This window comes from Microcaecilia unicolor, chromosome 11 (genome assembly GCF_901765095.1).
Source record: "Microcaecilia unicolor chromosome 11, aMicUni1.1, whole genome shotgun sequence".
NCBI classification, from domain to species: Eukaryota; Metazoa; Chordata; class Amphibia; order Gymnophiona; family Siphonopidae; genus Microcaecilia; species Microcaecilia unicolor.
In genome coordinates this window covers 26,420,741-26,446,207 of record NC_044041.1, presented here as the reverse complement: position 1 = coordinate 26,446,207, position 25,467 = coordinate 26,420,741, and the positions used below count along the sequence as shown (strand labels likewise).

Here is a 25,467-nt window from a genome sequence, read left to right as displayed (position 1 = left end):
GAGTAGGGGGTTTTCCTGCCCCCAAAGAAGCCATTAGCCTCTCTTCTTTTGGAGGGGGGGGTGTGGGTGCTTCGGGAGGTCGTGGCCCAGCTGACACAGCTTGGGCAGACAGCTGCATCCTGCCGTCCAACTACTGTCCTGCTTCCCCTCCTGCCAGCTCCAAGCTGGTGTAGGGTTTTGAGAGGCAGAACGCTGTTGTTCATTGAGCTCTACCTTCAATCGTGGGGGCGACGGAACAAAAGAGCACAACAGCGTAATTGGCAGGGATTAGCATGCTACTTGCATCGATCTGCTGAGAGCTCTTTCGTTCCAGCGGTCTAGGCAGCTGATCATAAAGTGCAGGTAAATGCAGGCACCAGTCCAATGCTAATAGCCACTAGCACCAGGACCCTTCAAGGTAGGACCAGGGAGGGCTTTAGTGTGTGGGAGGGGGCAGCAACTGCAGTGGTGGGGAAGGGCTTGTAGTATGCGGAAGTGGGTGGCGGCAACTGCAGTGGTGGGGAAGGGCTTGTAGTATGTGGAAGTGGGTGGCGGCAACTGCAGTGGTGGGGAAGGGCTTGTAGTATGCGGAAGTGGGTGGCGGCAACTGCAGTGGTGGGGAAGGGCTTGTAGTATGCGGGAGTGGGTGGCGGTAACTGCGGCAGTGGGGGGGGGTTGTAGTGTGCAGGAGGGGGCGGCAGGCAGCTTTTGGTACAGTATAAGTCACACTCATCAAAAGGACAAAATATAAGAAAACTAATGGACTGCATTAGGGGCTTATAACCCATTTAGTTAGGTTTAAACAAATGAGAGATCTGCACGAAAGAGGCCCTTTTACGAAGCTGCAGCAAAAGGGGGGCCTGCGCTGGCGTGGGCATGTGTTTCTGATGTGCGCCAAGGCCCCCTTTTACCGCAGTGGATAAAAGGCAGGTCTTTGTTTTGTTTTTTTCAAGAAATGGCCGTGCGGTAAGTGAAGCACTTGCCGAGCGGCCATTTCAGGGGGGAGCACTTACCGCCACCCATTGAGGTGGTGGTAAGAGCTCCCACGCTAACCCGGCGGTAAACAGGAAGAGCGTGGCACTGACCGATTACCCCCCCGGGCACACACTGGCACTACAAAAATTGAAATATTTTTGCAGCGCCAGAAATGGCGCTCACTGGGAGCTGGAACTATCGCCAGGCTGCTGTGGCGCTGTTTCACTATCACATTTTCAAATAGTGAGAGACAGGCAAGCTCTGCAGGACTCCGTGGAAACTGTCTGTCCCTAGCGATTGAAAACATAATATTGAAGCACCGCCCCCCTCCCCCGGCAGCAATGCATTTGGTGGACTGCCACACAGTTTAGAGGGAACTGTGTTCATAACCACTTGCCCTACGGTTGGAGCCCTCCTATCTTAAGTTCAGATTTTCCCTTAAGACATATTTGTTTCCCAAAGGTTATTCCATACGTACATAAATCTGCAGGTTACTACGTGGGGTAGGTGGGCCTGATCCTGGAATACATATAAGAATACGATGCTATCTCTACTTCCATTTGAACTAAATATAATGAGTTTCCTCTAACTGGCTCTTGGTATATTTTTAAATTAATTTATTTATTTGTTGCATTTGTAGCCCACGTTTTCCCACCTCTTTGCAGGCTCAATGTGGCTTACAATACATCATGAGTAACAGAAATACATGAAAAAGTATACATGTAATGATAACTGTGGGATTTTGGGTGGTATGATAATGATAGAACATAACGGTGTTTCAACAAGTTAAACTTATTAAGAAATATATAAGAACTAGCAAAAAAGGCCCGTTTCTTTGAGAGATGAAACGGGCGCTAGCAAGGTTTTTGTGTCCAGCGACCGTCCTGTTCCCCGGCCCCCCCCCTGCAGGCACCCATGGCCAGGGACCCAGCTGTCCCCCAACCCCCCTCCAGGCAGGCACCTGTCCGCTGCTGTCGCTGGCGCTCCATCCCTCGCCCCCCCCCCCTGCAGCCACCCATGGTCAGGGATCCAGCTGTCCCCCAACCCCCCTGCAGGCAGGCACCTGTCCGCTGCTGTCGCTCCATCCCCCGGCCCCCCCTGCAGCCACCCATGGCCAGGGATCCAGCTGTACCCCAACCCCCCCTCCAGGGACCTGTCCGCTGCTGTCGTTGGCGCTCCGCGATGCGGTGTGCATATGCATGTGTAAAATGGCCAGCGGGGGCAGGGGGAGATGGCATTTCGTGGAGTGTGTTTGCTCCGCCCTCGTCGTCATCACGTTGTGACGCGAGGGCGGGGCACACACTCTTGGGCAAACCGGATATCTCGCCCGCTTCAAAGTTCCGGTTGGAGGCTTCATAGAACGTTGGAGTTGCCTTTTATATATAGAGATTGTATAGGAAAGTACACATTAGTAGTAGTTACAAGATCTTGGGTATCGTAATGGTGAAAAACATGGTGATGTTTTGGCAGTATGGTATAGTAGAGGTAATTTTGGATATGTGTATAGGAGTTTATATTTGTTGATCATTGTTGTATGCCTTAATCTATTTTATGTACATTGTAAATTGCTCAGGTAGTACGCTGATATCAAATATTAAATCTGGAAACTCAGAACCTGAGTCAATAATACCCTTGTATTAATAACACTCCAATATTCTCATGGCATTCTTGCCTCAGAGGAACCCCTTTCTGCTTCCCAACTCTTGTTCTCTCTTCATTTCACGGTGCTTTTCCTCTTACCTCTATTTTACTGTTGTACACTAAAATCTCCAGCACTGAGACCTCCTCCCCACACGTGTCCAGCGAGGAGAGATCGTACAGGGAGGAGTAGACCGGCCCATAAGCCCAGTCCCTGAACTTGCGTGAGAGGTGGCGAGCATCTTCATCCTTAATCTCCCTGCGAATGATGTGCTGGAACACCTGCATTCAGGAGAGAGCATGGCCAGGTTACAACTCTTTCTTAGTTGGTCCTCTATAGACTAAGCGTTGCAAGAGATGTCCAATGCCGCAGCTTTTCCTTTTGGAAACTACTTTAGGCATTGTTATGGGGGACTAAATTAATCCAAAGGCTGTTACACTTGACGTAGTAAATGGGAGCCCTCCAAACCCCCCCAAAACCCACTGTACCCACATCTAGGTGCCCCCCTTCATCCCTAAGGACTATGGTAGTGGTGTACAGTTGTGGGGAGTGGGTTTTTTGGGGGGGGGATTTGGGGGGCTCAGCACCCAAGGTAAGGGAGCTATGCAGCTGGGATCAATTTATGAAGTCCATTGCAGTGCCCCCTAGGATGCCCGGTTGGTGTCCTGGCATGTGAGGGGGACCAGTGCACTACAAATGCTGGCTCCTCCCACGACCAAATGGCTTGGATTTGGCCGGGTTTGAGATGGCCGCCATTAATTTCCATTATCGGCAAAAACCAATGGCGGCCATCTCTAAGGCCGGCCCAAATGTTGAGATTTGGCCGACCCAGACCGTATTATCGAAACAAAAGATAGCCGGCCATCTTGTTTCGATAATACGGTCGGGTATGCCGCTTTATGGGGCCGTCATTATAGATGGCCGCCCTTAAAGATGGCTGGCCCCGTTCGATTATGCCCCTCCACGCCAATGAATGGCGGTATGGTATCAGGCCCAAAACGGACGCACACCAATTTTTATTTTGCCACACGTCCATTTTTGGACCCCCCAAAAAAGGGCCTTTTTTGTAGGTGCGCTGAAAAATGGATCTGCGCACATCCAATGCACGTGCCTACAACAGCTCAGGCCATTTTTCGCTGCACTTTAATAAAAGGAACCCAATGTGTGTCAATTTGAAAATTAATATCCACACATGCGTTGTCCTCCCCCAACCCAAACCCAGCAGACGAACAGAGCCCAAATGGGCTCGATTTTCAACTGGCGCAGTCAATTTATTAATTTAAGTGCTGGCACTGGCTCTTAAATTAATTCATATACACAGCTCCCGCTATCCACATATATAGTGGCTCCAATATATGTCTAAGTTGGTGGCCTAAAATTTAGCCATATACCCCCAGATTCTATATATGGCGCCTAGATTCGTGCGAAGAGAAGTGCAAAACTTAATTAGCAGAACAAGATCATCAGCGATTTTAGCAGCAATTAACAAGCAATAATAAGTGCTAATTGGCAATAATTACAATTTATGCACAGAAATCGATAAGCGTATTCTATAATGGATGCGCGTAATTTTAAGCGCTCTGATATCAACTAAGCATATTCTATATACCGTGCCTAAATATAGGAGCCACTTACAGAATACGCTTAGGCGGAAATTTATTCCGCACGGACTTCTCAGGCGCCATATATAGAAGCTGGCCCTATGCATTTTGCATTCACAACTCGTAGAATACTGACTAATGACAGGGGTGATATGATAGATGTCTACAAAATAATGAGTGGGGTAGAACGGACAGATGTGAAGCGTTTGTTTACATTTTCTAACAATAATAGAACCAGGGGACACAAGATGAAACTTGAATGGGGTAGGTTTAAAACATATCGGAGAAAGTTTTTCTTTACTCAGCGCGTAGTTAGACTCTGGAACTCATTGCCAGAGAAGGTAGTGACGGCAGCTGGCCTTGCTGAGTTTAAAGGGGGTCTGGACAGATTCCTGAAGGAAAAGTCCATTGATCATTGTTAAATTTGGGGGTTTTGCCAGGTTCTTGGGGCCTGGATTGGCCGCTGTCGGAGACGGAGTGCTGGGCTTGATGGACCTTTGGTCTTTTCCCAGCGTGGCGGTGGTTATGTGCGTAACTTCTTTTTTTCTTTTTTTTTGGTTGGGGTTCTGCACAGGTTATATATACACAGTGTTCAGTGTTCTCATTCTGCCTCTGCAGCGGGGCCGCCGAGAGGGGGAGACAGGAGGGACAAAATTTCCCGGGCCCGGGCCTCCGGGGGGGGGGGCCCGGCGCCACAGTCTGGCCCGCCCGCCCTCCGTCGCTCCCGGAACTGACCTTAAGCGCCTCCCTCACCTTCGCAGCAAGTAGCGACAGACCACTCCATCCTTCCGTGTCCCGCCCTCGCCTGACGTAACGTCCGCGAGGGCGGGACACGGAAGGAAGGAGAGGTCTGCCGGTGCTTGCTGCGATGGTGAGGGGGGCACTTAAGGTTAGTACAGAGGGCCCGGGGATGGAGAGAGGGCCCAGTCCGGTGGATGGGGGCCCAGCGACCTTGGGTGGGGGGGGGCCGGGGGCGGCCTTGTCCCGGGCCTGGCCCAGTCTCTCGGCGGCCCTGCTCTGCAGGTAGGCTAATTAGGAGCTAATTATTAAATTAAGTTACATGCATATCTGACGCTATTCCATAACCTGCATGTGCACCTTTGCACACAAGCAGTCAAATTCCACAAGCCAGTTTTCAGCATTAGGGGGACAGTGGCTATCGCTAATAAACAGATCAGCTTTTAGCTTGCTTCCAGCCTGTTCCTAACCTGACCCACAATTCCAGATAAGCAAATTCTGTGTTCACTCACTGCCAGTGATGCATAATTCACTCTAACAGCCCAGTGATTTTCACAATATTTAACAGTTCCATCTGGGCAACGTTCAAACCCAAGGTGCCTGGATCCCTTTGATAATTGTTCTTGCATTATACAGAAAGTCATTTTTTTTTAATGGTGGTCAACTTTCAGATGGTACTCACAGCATGATTTTGGGGGTGTGCGGTTAGGATGGGGTGTAGAGAGGTGTAACCTGCATGGAGTGACAGGTGAAACTCCTGCCAACTTGTTGGACAGAATAGATGGACAGTGCCTGCCTTTTTCTGCCATCATTTACTATGTTCCTATGGGAGGGCAATTCCGTAAAGTTTGCACAGATTTAAGCACCAGAAATCTGAGCAAACGTTAGTCTTCTAGAACAGCAAAATGAGATTTATTTATTTTATTTGTTACATTTGTATCCCACATTTTCCCACCTATTTGTAGGCTCAATGTGGCTTACATAGTACCGGAGAGGCCTTTGAAGGCTCCGGTGTGAACAAATACAGGGTGATGTTGTGGTAGGATCAAGTTCATGTGGCACAGCCACATTAGGGAATCGGAGAACGGGAGAGTTGTGCTATGTCCATTATGTGCTTTAGTTTGGTTGTGTTGCAGAGATTAGGCATTTAAGTTGGATCGGCGGGATATGCCTTTTTAAACAGGTTGGTTTTTAGTGATTTCCGGAAGTTTAGGTGGCCGTACATCGTTTTCAAGGCTTTTGGTAATGCGTTCCACAGTTGTGTGCTTATGTAGGAAAAACTAGATGCGTGCCCAAGCCATTGCAGAATACTAGTGTAAGTCGTTAAGGACGTGCCCAAAGTTAGGCACGATCAGAAAATTCTACTGGCATCTCCTGTCTCCAGGTTGGGACTTAATATTGCCCCCTAGTGGCTCCTAGCTGGCTCGCCAAGTTGTAGATAACAGCTTACACCACTTAACGCCTGCTCTATGGCAAGTGTAAATTTTCAAGGTTTATTAGGGATTTACTATCCCGCCCATTAGAAAACCGTCTGAGCGGCTTACAATCTAATAAGTTCAGGAGAGGAAGGGAAAAGACAGGACATGATCCGGGAGGGAAATGAACTATAACTTCGACAGGAAAGAGAGAAGGGGAAGGGATAAGGGAGGAGGGGTCTGTCTGACCTGTCTAGCTGATCAGACTCACTTATGGGCCCAATGATCAGAAGCCCCGCGCTGTTCCAAACTGCGCTCTAAAAATAGCAACGGAACAGCACGGGGCTATAATGCCCCTATGATCACATCTAATAGCATGCAAACTTTATGTGCACTATTAGCTCTGATCATGGGGGTACTTCTCTGATCATCAGGGTACTTCTACGGGAGGATTGTGCCTGAGCACGTACCCAAGGCACAATCCTCCCACAGAAGTTGTTTCACAGGTTTGGGCTGTCAAAAAGCTGGATCTGTCAAACAGCAGAAGAGGTATGACAGGTCTGGGATTTTCTCCCAGACCTGTCAAACCTTAGCCCGCCACCCCCCACCCCCAAACACAAGACCTGGAAGTCCCCCGCCAGCAAAGGTTGGCGGGGGGGGGGGGGGTCGAGAGGGTCGTCGGCAGGGGGGTCCAGGGTCAAATCCACGGGGCCCAGGCCCCCGTGGCCCCACATAGCTACCCCACTGGTTGTGTGTATAAACAAGATTATTCTAGAAAGCACAGGCAAAAAATAGTCGGAACACCCAGGATCCACCCGCTCCCTTCGCAGTTACGTGCTAAACAATTTGTGTACACACTTTATAGAATAGAGACATAACTCGGGTGCATAACTGCCACTTAGTGTCAGTTAGTGATAGTCAAGGCCAGTTATTGATAGAAACCATCAATTAAGCACCAATTAAGCGCTAATTAAGTAATTAAATTGTACACACAAATGGTACTATTTTATACAAATAGGTGTGCATTTGCACAAGTAATTGTGAGTGTCATTTACAGAATGAGGAGGTCGGCTACTATAAGTGACCATCTCTGGTAAAAGGTGACTAAAGTAACAGATCCAAAATGTTGAGAATGGCCAGTTTTTCAAGTCATTGAACCATAAGCAGTCTGAAAAAGTTACGTGTTTAAACTTCTGTAACTTTTTATTTATTTCTTTTTTTTCACATAAACGGATGAGGTTTGGACTGTCGTATTGCAAACTGTTTCTTTTAACAGAATTCATTCCAACTTCACTTTTCGTTTCTGGAGACTTTAGTAAAGGACTAAAATACAAGCTGATGCACGCCACCACCTTCTCTTCAGAAAGTGGAGAAGAGAACCAACTGAAAGTAACAGGATAGATCATAAGGAATGCCAAGCCAAATGCAAAGCGGAGATAAGGAGGGCAAAAAAGGACTTTGAGAAGAAATTAGCGTTGGAAGCAAAAATACATAGTAAAAATTTTTTTAGATACATTAAAAGCAGGAAACCGGCCAAAGAGTCGGTTGGGCCGCTGGACGAAAATGGTGTTAAAGGGGCGATCAAGGAGGACAAAGCCGTAGCGGAGAAATTAAATGAATTCTTTGCTTCGGTCTTCACCGAGGAGGATTTGGGGGGGACACCGGTGCCGGAAAGAATATTTGAAGCGGGGGAGTCGGAGAAACTAAACAAATTCTCTGTAACCTTGGAGGATGTAATGGGTCAGTTCAGCAAGCTGAAGAGTAGTAAATCACCGGGACCTGATGGTATTCATCCCAGAGTATTAATAGAACTAAAAAATGAACTTGCGGAGCTACTGTTAGAAATATGCAATCTGTCCCTAAAATCGAGTGTAGTACCGGAAGACTGGAGGGTAGCCAATGTTACTCCGATTTTTAAGAAGGGTTCCAGAGGAGATCCGGGAAATTATAGACCGGTGAGTCTGACGTTGGTGCCGGGCAAGATGGTGGAGGCTATTATTAAGAATAAAATTGCAGAGCATATACAAAAACATGGACTGATGAGACAAAGTCAGCACGGATTTAGTGAAGGGAAGTCTTGCCTCACCAATCTAATGCATTTTTTTGAGGGGGTAAGCAAACATGTGGACAATGGGGAGCCGGTTGATATTGTATATCTGGATTTTCAGAAGGCGTTTGACAAAGTGCCGCACGAAAGACTCCTGAAGAAATTGCAGAGTCATGGAATCGGAGGTAGGGTATTATTATGGATTAAGAACTGGTTGAAAGATAGGAAGCAGAGAGTAGGATTGCGTGGCCAGTATTCTCAGTGGAGGAGGGTAGTTAGTGGGGTCCCGCAGGGGTCTGTGCTGGGTCCGTTGCTTTTTAATGTATTTATAAATGACCTAGAGATGGGAATAACTAGTGAGGTAATTAAATTCGCCGATGACACAAAATTATTCAGGGTCGTCAAGTCGCAGGAGGAATGTGAACGATTACAGGAGGACCTTGCAAGACTGGGAGAATGGGCGTGCAAGTGGCAGATGAAGTTCAATGTTGACAAGTGCAAAGTGATGCATGTGGGTAAGAGGAACCCGAATTATAGCTACGTCTTGCAAGGTTCCGCGTTAGGAGTTACGGATCAAGAAAGGGATCTGGGTGTCGTCGTCGATGATACGCTGAAACCTTCTGCTCAGTGTGCTGCTGCGGCTAGGAAAGCGAATAGAATGTTGGGTGTTATTAGGAAGGGTATGGAGTCCAGGTGTGCGGATGTTATAATGCCGTTGTATCGCTCCATGGTGCGACCGCACCTGGAGTATTGTGTTCAGTACTGGTCTCCGTATCTCAAAAAAGATATAGTAGAATTGGAAAAGGTACAGCGAAGGGCGACGAAAATGATAGTGGGGATGGGACGACTTTCCTACGAAGAGAGGCTGAGAAGGCTAGGGCTTTTCAGCTTGGAGAAGAGACGGCTGAGGGGAGATATGATAGAAGTGTATAAAATAATGAGTGGAATGGATCGGGTGGATGTGAAGCGACTGTTCACGCTATCCAAAAATACTAGGACTAGAGGGCATGAGTTGAAGCTACAGTGTGGTAAATTTAAAACGAATCGGAGAAAATTTTTCTTCACCCAACGTGTAATTAGACTCTGGAATTCGTTGCCGGAGAACGTGGTACGGGCGGTTAGCTTGACGGAGTTTAAAAAGGGGTTAGATAGATTCCTAAAGGACAAGTCCATAGACCGCTATTAAATGGACTTGGAAAAATTCCGCATTTTTAGGTATAACTTGTCTGGAATGTTTTTACGTTTGGGGAGCGTGCCAGGTGCCCTTGACCTGGATTGGCCACTGTCGGTGACAGGATGCTGGGCTAGATGGACCTTTGGTCTTTCCCAGTATGGCACTACTTATGTACTTATGTACTTATGAGCACGCAGATATGGAATGCATTCCCCACAGACCTGAAAACAATCGACGAAACAACTATCTTTCGCAAATCTCTGAAGACATATTTCTTCAACAAGGCCTACAATGAGAACCTACAGCCCCCCCCCCCCCCCCCACTAATTCACTTCACCAACCCATTCAGTTATGAAAGCCCACCTGCTATAAATACCCTTATAAATCCCTTCCCTCTTCGTTCTTCCCCTAATTAACCTCTACACAATACTAACTATACCTAATATACTGGAATTAACTATGTTAACAATACTATGTAAGCCACATTGAGCCTGCAAATAGGTGGGAAAATGTGGGATACAAGTGCAATAAAATAAATAAAGTCACCCTTTCCCAGAGATGGTCACATATTCTAAAGCTTCTCTGAAACAGAAGGGATGGATAGGAAACTGGGCAAATTCAATCTGAAAAAGCACTATTAAAGCCAAAGTCCACAGAGCGATTCACTCACAAAGCCACCAGCACGGCTTGCTCCTCATGGCTCGGCGCTTCTGCTCCATTAGTTAAAAAAAAAAAATGAGCCTCCGAGGGCTGTGTGCTCCATTAAAATTTTGGCTTCAATATGATTGCTGTGCTACACTGTAATTAAATAATACTGGATGCTGCATAAATAACTCAGCTTGGGTATTTCTTTCTCCTCTAGAAAGCCAGGAGGTGCTTTTAATAGACGTTTTCCTACACAAGAATCACATCTAACAAAAAACACATGTGATCCACACACACTTACATTGAGAATTCTTGTAGGCCACCAGTACAGCAATTTGTATGTCAGTGGCATAGCTACGGAGGGGCCTTGGGGGCCTGGGCCCCCAAATTGGATCCGGGACCCCCGATTTGGCTGGCGGGGATCCCCAACCCCAGCCAGCTGAAGCCTTTCTCCAGCGCTTTTCTCTGTGCATTGCCTGCCCTGCTTCCCTCTCGCATCACGTGCACGCTCGGTTTTAGTGAAACTGAGCGCGCACGACTTCGCATGTCAGGGGCATAAAGTTACGCACTGTTAAAGAATACTGCCTCAGTGCACTTAACTTGGGAAACCAGCGTTTTCACCAGGTTTCAACAGGCGTAAATCTGGTGTCTAAAGTTAGGCGCAGGAATCAGCGCCATGCAATATTCTATAAAAGTTGCGAGCCCTTTTATAGAATGGTGTTTAGCGTCATTTTGAGTGCCATTTCTACAATTCCACCGTGCGTGTTATCTTTTGCATTTAGGCTCTACAGCTCCGATATTCAGATTACAGATGATAGCTGGGCTGTTTCCCCACAGTCAGCGCTGAACCCGGATAATTCAATGCCAGGCCGTTTCCGGTGACCTGCACTGAATATACGGTTTAAATTTGGCCAGTTCCAATGTAGCCAGCCAAGCCAATTTTCACCAGTTAAGTTGGAACTGGCCAAAGTTATTCCACATATTGTGAAACTTAGCCAGCTCCGCGGTGAAAATCGCATGATACAACCGATTATCTTTAAGCTGCTATCTGGCGATATTTGGTGCCAGATAGTCGGTTAAAGTGCCGTTTCGGTGGTCAAACTGTTTTAAATATCGAGCGGCAGGTATATATCTAACCTGTTGCCCTAGTATTCTATAAAGGAGAATAGGCACCTATGTTCTTTTCTATAATAGGTGGTGCCTATATATAGGTGCATTATTATAGAATTATCCCGTGTATGTCCACTAATGTCTGCATGTTACAGAAACATACAGATTTCAGACCATCCAGTTACAACACAGAGAAGAGACAGCTGAGGGGAGACATGATAGAGGTATATAAAATAATGAGTGGAGTGGAACAGGTGGATGTGAAGCGTCTGTTCACGCTTTCCAAAAATACTAGGACTAGGGGGCATGCGATGAAACTACAGTGTAGTAAATTTAAAACAAATCGGAGAAAATTTTTCTTCACCTTCTCTACCACCGCTAACTCCAGACTCCGCCCCTTCTGCCTCGCATCACCTTATGCCTGGAACAGACTTCCCGAGCCCATGCGCCCTCCCTGCCCATTTTCAAGTCCTTACTCAAAGCCCATCTCTTCTCCCTTGCTTTTGGCGCCTAACCACCTTCCCCATTCATGATACCTACACTGACTACATAGTTTGTAACCTTTAGATTGTAAGCTCTCTTGAGCAGGGACTGTCCTTCCCCATGTTTAAACTTGTACAGCGCTGCGTAACCCTGGCAGCGCTATAGAAATGCTAAGTATAGTAGTAGTAGTAGAAAATGTTTCTTCACCCAACGCGTAATTAAACTCTGGAATTCGATGCCGGAGAACGTGGTGAAGGCGGTTAGCTTGGCAGAGTTTAAAAAGGGGTTAGACGGTTTCCTAAAGGACAAGTCCATAAACCGCTACTAAATGGACTTGGGGAAAATCCACAATTCCAGGAATAACATGTATAGAATGTTTGTACGTTTGGGAAGCTCGCCAGGTGCCCTTGGCCTGGATTGGCCGCTGTCGGGGACAGGATGCTGGGCTCGATGGACCCTTGGTCTTTTCCCAGTGTGGCATTACTTATGTACTTATGACAAATCTCTGCAGAATATACAAGGAAACCAAAAACGAGGAGGTGGACAAAAAAGGAGACATAACCACAAGTCCAAAGTAGAAATTCTTTATTAACTGACCTAACTCCAAGTTAATAAAGGAATTGTACTTTGGACCTGTGGTTACATCTCCATTTTTGGCCATCTCCGCTTTTTTGGTTTCCAGATCCATCCAGTTAGCCATTTCTCCCCTCTAAGGACGCTTGTCATATTTTTTTTTTGGGGGGGGGAGGGGGAGGAGGGAATACACAAAAGCGTTTTAACTGGGTGAAAAAAGTTGTCTAACTGTTTTCCTCCCCTGATCTAATCCCACCCACTTTTACTCTGCTATAACAGAGGACAAGAACACGCAGTGATAGCATCTAGTGAATACTTTGCACCCAGGGGGTACACCGGCTCTCATTTGGAAAGAGAAAACTCTGTACAGGGGTTTTTGATTTGAAAAAAGGTTTGAGGTCCCATACCCAGGGGAAGGGGCGTAGCCAGACAACAAATTTTGGGTGGGCCTAGGCAAGAAGTGGGTAGGCACCAAGTGTTCCCCCCCAAATTTCAGCTGGCGGGAAAGTGCTTCTTTCCATCTTGGCAGTATGCAGCAGGCATGCGCTGAAAACTGAGCGTGTGCAGGTGCCAGTATCGTGGAGAGTAGCGTTTTCGTTACCATCAGGGGGAAGTCTTCAGCTGGCCAAGCTTGAGATCCCCATCAGCTACCACTGAATGTGTGCTACTGTTGGGTGGGCCTGAGCACTAAATGGGTGGGCCCCGGCCCACCCAGGCCCACCTGTGGCTACGCCACTGCCCAGGGGACTTCAAGCCCCACAAGGCATTTCAGGGCCCTTTTATTAAGCTGTGTTAGTAAATGGGCTTAGCGTGACCTTAAGCAGGTCTTTCCCCTGCACTAAGTTCATTTCTAGTGCAGCTGGAAAATAGCCTTTTTCTAACTGTTTCATTTCTGGCCGTGCGTCAATGTTACCGTTAGCATGCAATCGTTTAAAAAAAATCAATGGGTGAGCTGTTTTCCGCCTCCTATATAAGTTAAGTCCACAATAACAAGTCAGCGCACAGTAATTAATGTCAGCGTACTAGCTGATTAACACTTCCACGCGCACTGTCTGCCTATTCTCTGCCCCTGACATGCCCCCTTCCCCCCTCAAATTATCAAAATAAATACATGCTTATCGTGTGCAGATGGCTAAAACTAACGCAGAATGCTATAGCGCACTGTTCCCTGTAAGCTGTGGGGGGAGTCCTCCATCTATAATCCTGCCAGTAGAGGGTGCTGTCTCACGATCACATTATTAATAGTGAGGGACTGGCAAGCTGTGCAGAACTCCAGGGAACCTGCCTGTCTCTATGTCTGAAGACACAATATCGAAGCAGCACCCCGTGTGGCAGCAATGAGGTTGGAGGACTCCTGCTCAGTTTAGCGGGAACAGTGCTTTAGCACAATCATCATTAGTTCATCTTTTGCTGCGTTACACAAATGTGGACAGTTTAGTAAAAGGTCCCCTTCATTTTTTTCCCCTCCTCATTCTATGTTCATTAGAGGTCTTGTACAATCTTCCTAGACATACTAGGGTTAGTCGTTTAGGTTTAAAGATAATGCAACGCTGCATGCGTTCAAGTTTACCCCAATTTTTCCCAGCTTTGCTGCCATCATGAGAGGTGAGAGCCCATCATTGTTGACAAAAGCCTCCAGGTTGCAGTCTGGGTAAAGTTTGCAACACTTGATTACCAGGAGATCATACATTTTCGTGGCAAACTTGGTGTTCTCCTTGGTGTTGTCGGCGATGGCGACCAGTGCATGCAATACAGTGCTTCCCCTGGAGTCCTGCCGCCTTAGGTCTGCTTTCTTGTGGGCATTCTCTGTCAGGTAATGAACAATGTCTGGCTGGTTGGTACAAGCAGCGAGAGACAGCGGTAGCTCACCTAGAAAGAGAGAGGGCAGAGTCAATTTATTTATGTATTTATTTATTTCATATTCTGTCATACACCAAGGTGGATTACAACCATATATACTGTATGTAATACCATATCTAATAACAAACAACAATACTTAATATAGACAACACCAAATCATATAAATACACAAACAATATGTAAATCCTCTTTAGCCACTTAATTCCCAAAGGGAACAGCAGACTCCACTGCACCTCTCTAGTTTGATCCTAAATGTATCCACCCAGTAGGCTCTTTAGTTGGATCTTCTGAGAAGTTTCCAAAAGAAAATAGGAGAGAGCGAGAAGCAGGGATTTTTCTGGTTCACCCATAGCAAAAGAATCTGGAGGAAGCCTTGGGCTTTCAGCATGAAATCTGCCTATTTGGGGTGACTCTTGTCCATGGATTCATGGCTAGAGATCCATCTATATCCCATAGCTGGGCAGCAGTGCACAGTTGTGTATTGACCTCTCTGAACTACCTAAGAATTGTGATATGGGAAAGCAACAACAAGAACGGAGTGTTGGCTTTGTGACCACACATCAATGTGCATCTACACATGAGCATGGGTTGGTCCCCACTGAAATGTTGTCTTCTCCAACAACACAAGATCCAGGGCCGCCGAGAGACTAGGCCGGGCCTGGAGCAAGGCCGCCCCCCCCCCCCCCCCCCGTTGCAGTCCGCGGTCTCACCTGCCTGCCTCCACGGCTCCGGGCCCCCTTCATTCAAAGCGGCAGTCGCAGATCGCGTCTCTACGACCTTCCCTCCCTGTGTCCCGCCCTCGTCTGATGTAACTTCCGGTTTCCGCGAGGGCGGGACACAGGGAGGGAAGGCCAGAAGAGAGGCGATCTGCTACTGCCGCTTTGAATGAAGGGGGCCCGGAGCCGAGGAGGCAGGCAGGTGAGACCGGGGACTGTAGCGCCAGCAGCCTGACTCCGGTGCCGGGCCCGGGGAATTTTGCCCCCCCTCCCCCCCTCTCGGCAGCCCTGCAATAATGGAGAAATCAAAGATCATTCCATTAAAGAATGGAAGAAAAAGACCTCAACAACTGGACCCCAAGACGCAATAAACATTGTCCGCTTATATCACGGTTCCACTTTTTTATCATCTGTCTTTTTCCTCTGTTTTTTAATGGAATGATCTTTGATTTCTCCATTAGTTCAGTAGATCTTGTATATTTGAAGTGATTTGTTTGGTCTGCTGAAATCTCCTTTTTTTTTTTTTTAATCTTGTCTTTTCCACCTGCAGGGAGGCATCTTCTTTTGAACCCTCAGAGAATGCCCCTGTGAGCTGGAAGGCTTCTGGAAACACCAGCTCTGAGGTTTTTTTTTTTTGTTACATTTGTACCCTGCGCTTTCCCACTCATGGCAGGCTCAATGCGGCTTACATGGGGCAATGGAGGGTTAAGTGACTTGCCCAGAGTCACAAGGAGCTGCCTGTGCCTGAAGTGCGAATTGAACTCAGCTCCTCAGGACCAAAGTCCACCACCCTAACCACTAGGCCACTCCTCCACTGTTGCTACTAGTTGAGATTCTACATGGAATGTTGCTATTCCACTAGCAACATTCCATGTAGAAGTCGGCCCTTGCAGATCACCAATGTGGCCGCGCAAGCTTCTGTGAGTCTGACGTCCTGCACATACGTGCAGGACGTCAGACTCACAGAAACAGAAGCCTGCACAGCCTTCTACATGGAATGTTGCTAGTGGAATAGCAATAGCAACATTCCATGTCAATAGTAGCAACATTCCATCTAGAATCTCCAATAGTATCTATTTTATTTTTGCTACATTTGTACCCTGCACTTTCCCACTCATGGCAGGCTCAATGCGGCTTACATGGGGCAATGGAGGGTTAAGTGACTTGCCCAGAGTCACAAGGAGCTGCCTGTGCCTGAAGTGGGAATCAAACTCAGTTCCTCAGTTCCCCAAGACCAAAGTCCACCACCCTAACCACTAGGCCACTCCTCCACTCACTCAACACCAAAGATAAGGGGAGAAGAGTGTATTTGCACCCATTCAGCACATCTTGTACTAGATATAGTGGTAAATTCAAGATAAGTGCCAAAACTTAAGCAGAACCAATATGGGCGTAAAAAGCCAGATTCCGTATAAGGCACCTAAAAAATCTGCACAGTAAACATTTCCGCTTAAGCATATTCTATAAGTGTCGCCTAGATTCCGGCGCGGTATATAGAATACGCTTAGTTGATATTCCAGAGCCTAAAACTACACATCTTCATTTACACCCACAAAAACGTGGCGTAAATCCTCACACATACATGTACGCACTTTGGGCCATATGCTGTAACTATGCACGTAAATTTTGGAACACCCACGAAACGCCCATTTCCCTGCTCATAATCATGCCCTTTTTAAACTGCGCACATTAGAATTTAGGCGCAGCTTAACAGCTGTGCATGTAAATTCCAATTATTGTTAATTAGTGCTCATTATTGCTTGTTAAGTGCTGTTATCACTGCTGATTAGTTGGTTAAGCCAATTAAGTTATGCGCGTTGTTATAGAATATGCCTGGATTTCGACGCAGATCTCTAGGCGCATTATACAAATTCTATAATGGAAAGGGAATGGGACTTATATACCGCCTTTCTGTGGTTTTCCAACTAAATTCAAAGCGGTTTACATATTATATACAGGTACTGTACTTGTTTGTACCTGGGACAATGGAGGGTTAAGTGACTTTCCCAGAGTCACTAGGAGCTTCTATGGGAATCGAACCCAGTTCCCCAGGATCAGAGTCCAGTGCACTAACCACTAGGCTACTCCTCCACTAGCAACATTCCATGTACAATCTCAAATAGGGAAAGAGAAATGGGACTTGATATACTGCCTTTCTGTGGTTTTTCCAACTACATTCAAAGCGGTTTACATATTATATACAGGTACTTGTTTGTACCTGGGACAATGGAGGGTTAAGTGACTTACCCAGAGTCACAAGGAGCTGCAGTGGGAATCAAACCCAGTTCCCCAGGATCAGAGTCCACTGCACTAACCACTAGGCTACTCCTCCACCAGAAACATGCCATGTGGAAGCCTGCCCTTGCAGATCAGCAATGTGGCCGCGCAGGCTTCTGTTTCTGTGAGTCGTACGTACAGGAGGTCAGACTCACAGAAACAGAAGCCTGCGCAGCCGTGTTGCTGATCTGCAAGGGCAGGCTTCTACATGGAATGTTGCTAGTGGAACAGCAACATTAACATTCCATGTAGAATCTCAAATAGTAGCAACAGAATCTCAATAGTAGCAACATTCCATGTAGAATCTCAAATAGTAGCAACAGAATCTCAATAGTAGCAACACTCCATGTAGAATCTCCAATAGCAGCAACAGAATCTCAATATTCAATTTAGAATCTCAAATAGGGAAAAGGAAATGGGACTTGATCTACCACCTTTCTGTGGTTTTTCCAACTACATTCGAAGCGGTTTACATATTATATACAGGTACTTATTTGTACCAGGGGCAATGGAGGGTTAAGTGACTTACCCAGAGTCATAAGGAGCTGCAGTGGGAATCAAACCCAGTTCCCAGGATCAGAGTCCACTGCACTAACCACTAGGCCACTCCTCCACTCCTTCAGGCAAATGCGCCTGAAATTGTTGTTATAGAATAGAGTGTATGGCAGCAAGGGCATGCCTAACTTTAGGCAGGAACACTTATGCCAAGGCTGGTGGAAATGGTCACGCCTAAAGTTGGCAGTTGAGCACATAGGTAACAGTACATGCGGCCACTCTTCTCTCTAAGCTGAGCGGGAGTTCCTCCAACTGCATTGCTGTCAGTGGTGTTTCAATATTGTGTTTTCAATCTCCAGAGGAGCGTAGCCACACCTCGAGGTGGGAGGAGGCCAGAGCCCAAGGTGGGGGGGGCACATTTTGATCACCACCCCACCACTGCCCTCATCCGCCGCCTCACCACCCCCCACCCACTGCCGCCAATGTACATCTTGGCTGGTGATTGAAGCACCACCACCGCAAATACCTTGGCTGGCAGGGGTCCCCAATCCCCACCAGCTGAAAACTTCGTCCAGCGCTGGTCTCCAGCACCTGCCTGCTCTGCTCTCTCTTCCACTCTTGTCTGTCACATTCCTTTTAGTGAAACTGAATTTCACTAAAAGGAGCATGCAAGATGTGAGGGGAAGAAAGAGCAGGGAAGACAATGCAGCGGTGCTGCTGCAGACCAGCGCTGGACAAAGTCTTCAGCTGGCAGGGGTTGGGGACCCCCACTAGCCAAACCGGGGACAAGAGCAAATTTGGGGGGCCAGGCCCCCATGGCCCCACATAGCTACGCCACTGCTCTAGAGACAGGCAGGTTCCCTGGAGTGCTACAGAACTTACCTGTCCCTCACTACTGAAAACGTGATAGTGAAACAGCACCACCCACTGGCAAGACTGTAAGTGGAGGACTCCCGCTCAGCTTAGAGGGAACACTGGACACGTCCCTTTGTAGCTGTGCACTATGGGGCCCTTTTACTAAACGGCAATCGCAGGAGCCCGGTGTAGTTCCCTCCTGGTTCCAAACACTGTAAGAAGTGATCCATTGTACAGGAAGACGGTACATTCGAGGGCTCCGAGGGAAAAACCCTCATCTTGCCTTTCCTCTTTACTACTACTACTTATCATTTCTATAGCGCTACTAGATGTGTGCAGCGCTGTACACTTGAACATGAAGAGACAGTCCCTGCTCGATAGAGCTTACAATCTAATTAGGACAGACAAACAGAACAAATGGAGTGGAGGAGTGGCCTAGTGGTTAGGGTGGGTGGACTTTGGGCCTGGGGAACTGAGGAACTGAGTTTGATTCCTGGCACAGGCAGCTCCTTGTGACTCTGGGCAAGTCACTTAACCCTCCATTGCCCGCCGCATTGAGCCTGCCATGAGTGGGAAAGCGCGGGGTACAAATGTAACAAAACAAAACAAACAAATAAGGGATAAGGACAAAGAGTAGCAAGATTCCATGCAGAATCCTAACGAGTAGCAAGATTCTGGAATCCCATAGTAGCAAGATTCTGTGCAGAATCCCAAAGAGTAGCAAGATTCCAGAATCCCAAGACTACTACTACTTATCATTTCTATAGCGCTACTAGACGTACGCAGCACTGTACACTTGAACATGAAGAGACAGTCCCTGCTCGACAGATCTTACAATCTAATCAAGACAGACAAACAGGACAAATAAGGGATAAGGACAAAGAGTAGCAAGATTCCGTGCAGAATCCTAAAGAGTAGCAAGATTCCGGAATCCCAAGACTACTACTACTACTTATCATTTCTAAAGCGCTACTAGACGTACGCAGCGCTGTACACTTGAACATGAAGAGACAGTCCCTGCTCCACAGAGCTTACAATCTAATTAGGACAGACAGAACAAATAAGGGATAAAGACAAAGAGTAGCAAGATTCCGTGCAGAATCCTAAAGAGTAGCAAGATTCCGGAATCCCAAGACTACTACTACTACTTATCATTTCTAAAGCGCTACTAGATGTACGCAGCACTGTACACTTGAACATGAAGAGACAGTCCCTGCTCGACAGAGCTTACAATCTAATTAGGGAGAAGTCCACAGAAACTTTTATTAAGCGGCGGTAAGCCTAATGCGGGCTATAGGAAGTACCGCCAGGCTACCGCAGCAGCCCAGCAGTACTTCTCACCCCTAGCACGCCGTCATTTCTGGTGCTACAAAAATGTATTTGTCTTCTACGTAACTGTGTGGCACAAGCCACAACAGGAAACATTTGCAACTTTTCGGCACAAAACAAAAGACCTCAGAGCTGTTACCTTATCTTTTTCAGATTAAAAAAAAAATGATACCACTACGGCAGCTCGTTCTGCGAAATTGTCCTGCAAAGTTTCTAAAAAATTTGTTAAATTAATGTTTTGTTGGACCTATAACATCAGGCTCGACACCCCTCTGGGAAATCTGTTTCCCATATTTAGGAATTTAACAACATAAGGAAATCAAAATACTGTCGGATGAAATTCAGGAATTAACAATACTTCCTTGAGATATTTCCAAAACAGCATCTCAAGTGATAAAAAAAGAATGCACAAGAAAATTCAAGATTTTTACTCCTAGTCTGAATCTCCATGGCCTCTAATTGCCTGTTCAGAAGGAATTGATCCTCAGGAGCTTAGTCGAGATTGGATGGCAGAGCCGGTGGTGGGAGGCGGGGCTGGTGGTTGGGAGGCGGGGATAGTGCTGGGCAGACTTATACGGTCTGTGCCCTGAAGAGGACAGGTACAAATCAAGGTAGGGTATACACAAAAAGTAGCACATATGAGTTTATCTTGTTGGGCAAACTGGATGGACCTTGCAGGTCTTTTTCTGCCATCATTTACTGCGTTACCATGTTACGAAGGGCCAGACTATTTTTAATCCCTGAGGATCCAACAGCTTGGAAAGTACCACACCCGGATTCTATACAGCATACCTACCGTTATGCATGGTTCCGCATGTAAATCTAGGCGTATTTTATAAGTACATACATAGATTGATTGTTTTTACAAGCTTTTAAGCGTTAATAGCTCTTAACAAGCAATAATAAGCACTAATTGGTGAAAATTAGAATTTACGCACGTACGTTGCTAAGCTCATTTCTGTAATGTACTGCACCTAAATTCTAACACACACAGGCAAAAAGGGTCGTGCTTAGGGGTGTGGAAATGGGCATATTGTGGACGTTCCAAAATCTACATGCATTATAAAATATGGGCCAGTGCATGTAAATCTACACACAGGGATTTACACCAGCTTTTCTTTGGCGTAAATGGACGCACATAGATTCAGTCAGCGGCGTACCAAGAGCGGGGCGGTGGGGGCGGTCCGCCCTGGGTGCACGCCGCTGGAGGGGTGCAGAGAGCAGCCGCGTGCCTGTCAGCTCCGCTGGTTCCCTGCTCCCTCTGCCCCAGAACAGGTTACTTCCTGTTCCGGGACAGAGGGAGCAGGGAGCCAGCGGAGCCGAGAGCCGCGCGGCTGCTCCCAGCAACCAAGAATGCACTTGGGTGGGGTGGGGGGGTAATGCGCTAGGGGGTGTCATTGCGCCAGGAGAGGATTCATGCTGCTCCCGAGGGGGGGGGGATGCGCATTGGCGATCCGTCCCGGGTGGCAGCCGACCTAGGATCGTCACTGGATTCAGTCGTATGAACTACCTAAGCATATTCTAAATACCATGTGTAGATTTACGCATGGTATTTAGAATTCAATTAGGCGTAATTACCTAGCGCGCATTCATTTTAGGCACCATATATAGAATCGGGCACTAAGGGCCCCTTTTGCCAAGCTGCGTGTGTTTTTGATGTGCGCCGAGGCCCCTTTTTACCGTAGTGGGTAAAAGGCTGAGTTTCTTAAAAAAGGAAACGGCCCTGCTTTAATCACAGGGATTGGCACGCGGCCATTTCCAGGGGGGAGCCCTTATCACCACCTACTTAAGTGACTGTAAAGGCTCCTGTGCTAACCTGGCGGTAACTGGATTATGTATCGACAACAATTTATCTATTATTCGCCTGCTTGGCTCCTTCATTCGATCAATGATCGCTGTCTAGTCCTTCCAAGCCCAAAATCTGCCCATTTAGAATTTACTTGACGCCATGCCTTTTTCTTAAATTGCTTCTATTCGTGCCAAACCATTGTTCAATAAAGGCCTGGCTTTCCCAACAAGCATTCAACATTCCCTGAATTACTGTGGGAGGAATTGTTTCAGACTCAAATGTTTTCCTTTCTTTGCTCCCCCTTTTCCCTTTCCTTTCCTCTACCCCTTCCTTTAACTCTTCCCACTCTATGTGGCTTTGCTCTCTCTCTCTCTCTATCCCTCTGTGACATGGTTCTTTCCTATCGCATATTGTAGTTCTTTTCCAATCTATATTTTTTTTAGCTTTGTAAACCACCCAGATCTGCAAGTTAGCTTGGCCTGTATAGTAAATAATAATAAACTATAAACTAAGTGGATTTAAAATATTTACTAAACAAGTAAGTCTTTAAAACTTTCCAAAACAACATAGAATTAAATCAATTCCGAATTTAGACTAGAATCCAAATTCCAAATCTTACTTGATTGATAATGAAATGAAGTTTCATGGAAGCGTTTCCAATAAACTCGATTAACAGATGGAAAGCCCAGTCTTAATAAGGATCCAAAACGAGAAACAGATGTGTTTTATTGGAATTTTCCTAGTGCGATCTGCTCTTGGCATCGCAACCTTGGATCTTATGGATCGCTTGTCCTGTTTTTTGGGGCCTAATTTTGAACACCAGACATACCACTTTAAAGGAACTGAAATTGTATACAGAGGCATACCTAGGTTGGCTGCCACCCAGGGTGGGTCACCACTATGCCCCTCCCCTACACGGCACCTCACCCCCTCCCTCCCCAAAGCACATCATCCTCACCAGCTGGGGGTGCACGAAGCAGTTGTGCGGCTGTCAGCTCCGCCAGTCCCCTGCCCCGTAAAAGGAAGTAACATCAGCGGGAGCAGGGAACTGGTGAAGCCAACAGCCGCATGACTGCTCTGTTCACCCCCCCCCTTACTGCCTGGGGTGGACCGCCCCCACCACCCTGCCCTTGGTATGCTACCAACTTGGGTGGCAGAGCCGGTGGGGGGGCGGGGCTGGTGGTTGGGAGGCGGGGCTAGTGCTGGGCAGACTTCTACGGTCTGTGCCCTGAGGATGGCAGATACTAATCGAGGAACAAAAGAGAGAAGGTGTGAAGAGTTAGAAGGTGCTTAAAGTCTGGAAACAGTATGTAAATTCCAGGAAGCCCTTGACACACTGCACTGATTCACTCTGCTGAACTAACATTACTCCAAGAAGAGTGCTGGAGAGACTTTGTTGTAAACACTGTGCTCCTGCTTGATGTGATTTAGAAGATTTTTATGATTTATAAGGATTATAATTTGAACCTTTAAGGACAATGTCTAAGACACAAGTGGAAGATTTGAAATTGAGGAAACAACAATTGGGGAGCATGTACACAGATTGTGGATATATAGAAATGTGCCCACACAAGGTTTATGTGAATGGGTGGTGAAGTGAAGGGTGTGACTGGGCAAGTTCCGGAACTTACATAGTATAAGTGGTTTTATGTGATATATGTATTGTAATAAAAGAAATTAAATATTTTAAAGGAAGAACGTTTTTTGTGATATAGTGTTGGGATCTGTTCTTCTAGTTTAAATATTTATCCCCAGTAATATACATACTAATCAAGGCCAGGTATATGCAAAAGGTAGCACATATGAGTTTATCTTGTTGGGCAGACTGGATGGACCGTGCAGGTCTTTCTCTGCCGTCATCTACTATGTAATCTGGATCCTGGTGTTATCAGAGGCTGGCCTGGTCCTGCTAAAGCCTATCTGACCTTTTCTAAGCAAGGAGGGGAGGAAACATTCAAACCCTCTAACCAAGACTTTAGCTAAACAATTGCCACAGTTGAGAAGAAAATGGCTGGACAAGGTGAACACTCTAAAGCGGTCATTTTATTTAAAAGTGATAGGGATCTTTTTTTATTTTTAAACATTCTTTCCAAGTCCAAAACAAAATGCCTCTGCTAGTTAATTACATCTTCCCTGGGTCGGAAGTTCTGCCCATTACCTTGCCCTAAATTCAACTGTTTAGGACAAATACGTCAATTATCTTCAAGTGCTTGGTAAGCTGTGTACTGAAAACACAGGTGAGGTTGATACTCAAAGGGTTTGTTCAGTGAACCTGCGGTGTTAGCACAGCAAACCACAGCATTTTAAAATATCCTCCACCTTGAGTATTGCATTTTCTGGTCACCGTATCTCATAAAAGATATAGTGGAATTAGAAAAGGTTCATAAGTACATAAGTACATAAGTAGTGCCATACTGGGAAAGACCAAAGGTCCATCTAGCCCAGCATCCTGTCACCGACAGTGGCCAATCCAGGTCAAGGGCACCTGGCACGCTCCCCAAACGTAAAAACATTCCAGACAAGTTATACCTAAAAATGAGGAATTTTTCCAGTCCATTTAATAGCGGTCTATGGACTTGTCCTTTAGGAATCTATCTAACCCCTTTTTAAACTCCGTCAAGCTAACCGCCCGTACCACGTTCTCCGGCAATGAATTCCAGAGTCTAATTACACGTTGGGTGAAGAAAAATTTTCTCCGATTCGTTTTAAATTTACCACACTGTAGCTTCAACTCATGCCCTCTAGTCCTAGTATTTTTGGATAGCGTGAACAGTCGCTTCACATCCACCCGATCCATTCCACTCATTATTTTATACACTTCTATCATATCTCCCCTCAGCCGTCTCTTCTCCAAGCTGAAAAGCCCTAGCCTTCTCAGCCTCTCTTTGTAGGAAAGTCGTCCCATCCCCACTATCATTTTCGTCGCCCTTCGCTGTACCTTTTCCAATTCTACTATATCTTTTTTGAGATACGGAGACCAGTACTGAACACAATACTCCAGGTGCGGTCGCACCATGGAGCGATACAACGGCATTATAACATCCGCACACCTGGACTCCATACCCTTCTTAATAACACCCAACATTCTATTCGCTTTCCTAGCCGCAGCAGCACACTGAGCAGAAGGTTTCAGCGTATCATCGACGACGACACCCAGATCCCTTTCTTGATCCGTAACTCCTAACGCGGAACCTTGCAAGACGTAGCTATAATTCGGGTTCCTCTTACCCACATGCATCACTTTGCACTTGTCAACATTGAACTTCATCTGCCACTTGCACGCCCATTCTCCCAGTCTCGCAAGGTCCTCCTGTAATCGTTCACATTCCTCCTGTGACTTGACGACCCTGAATAATTTTGTGTCAAAGAAGAATGATAGAGGGGATAGAACTGCTAAGCCTCCCCAGCCAGCTGTGACCTTCCCGGCCAGCCTCCTCCTCCTCCAAATGTAGCCCCAACGCGAGTCCCGCTGAATTCTGCTGCCGCCGCTCTCCTCAGCCATCATAAGAACAAAAAGAAACGCGGGGCCGCAGCAGCCTTCAGGCATGCGCTGTCGGCTCTGCCGTCCTCTGCCCCCGCTGACGTCAATTTCCTGTTCCGGGGGCAGAGCATCAGCAGAGCCGTCAGCGCATGCCTGAAGGCTGCTGCGGCCCCGCGTTTCTTTTGTTCTTGTGTCAGCGCTGCTGTAGAGAGGCCCGGACGGAAAGAACATGGCAGGAAACGGTAAGAAAGTGAGGACGCTGGAGGAGAGAGAGAGAGTGGAAAAG

General features: G+C 46.9%; 1 protein-coding gene across 1 annotated transcript in view; it reads right to left on the bottom strand.

Annotated features, from left to right (window-relative positions):
• TRPV4 (transient receptor potential cation channel subfamily V member 4) overlaps positions 1 to 25,467 on the bottom strand; it is a 165,465-nt gene that overhangs the window by 46,445 nt on the left and 93,553 nt on the right. The window contains 2 exon segments of the mRNA XM_030219409.1: positions 2,695 to 2,874; positions 13,950 to 14,248. Of these exon segments, the coding sequence (XP_030075269.1) occupies positions 2,695 to 2,874; positions 13,950 to 14,248 (479 nt within the window).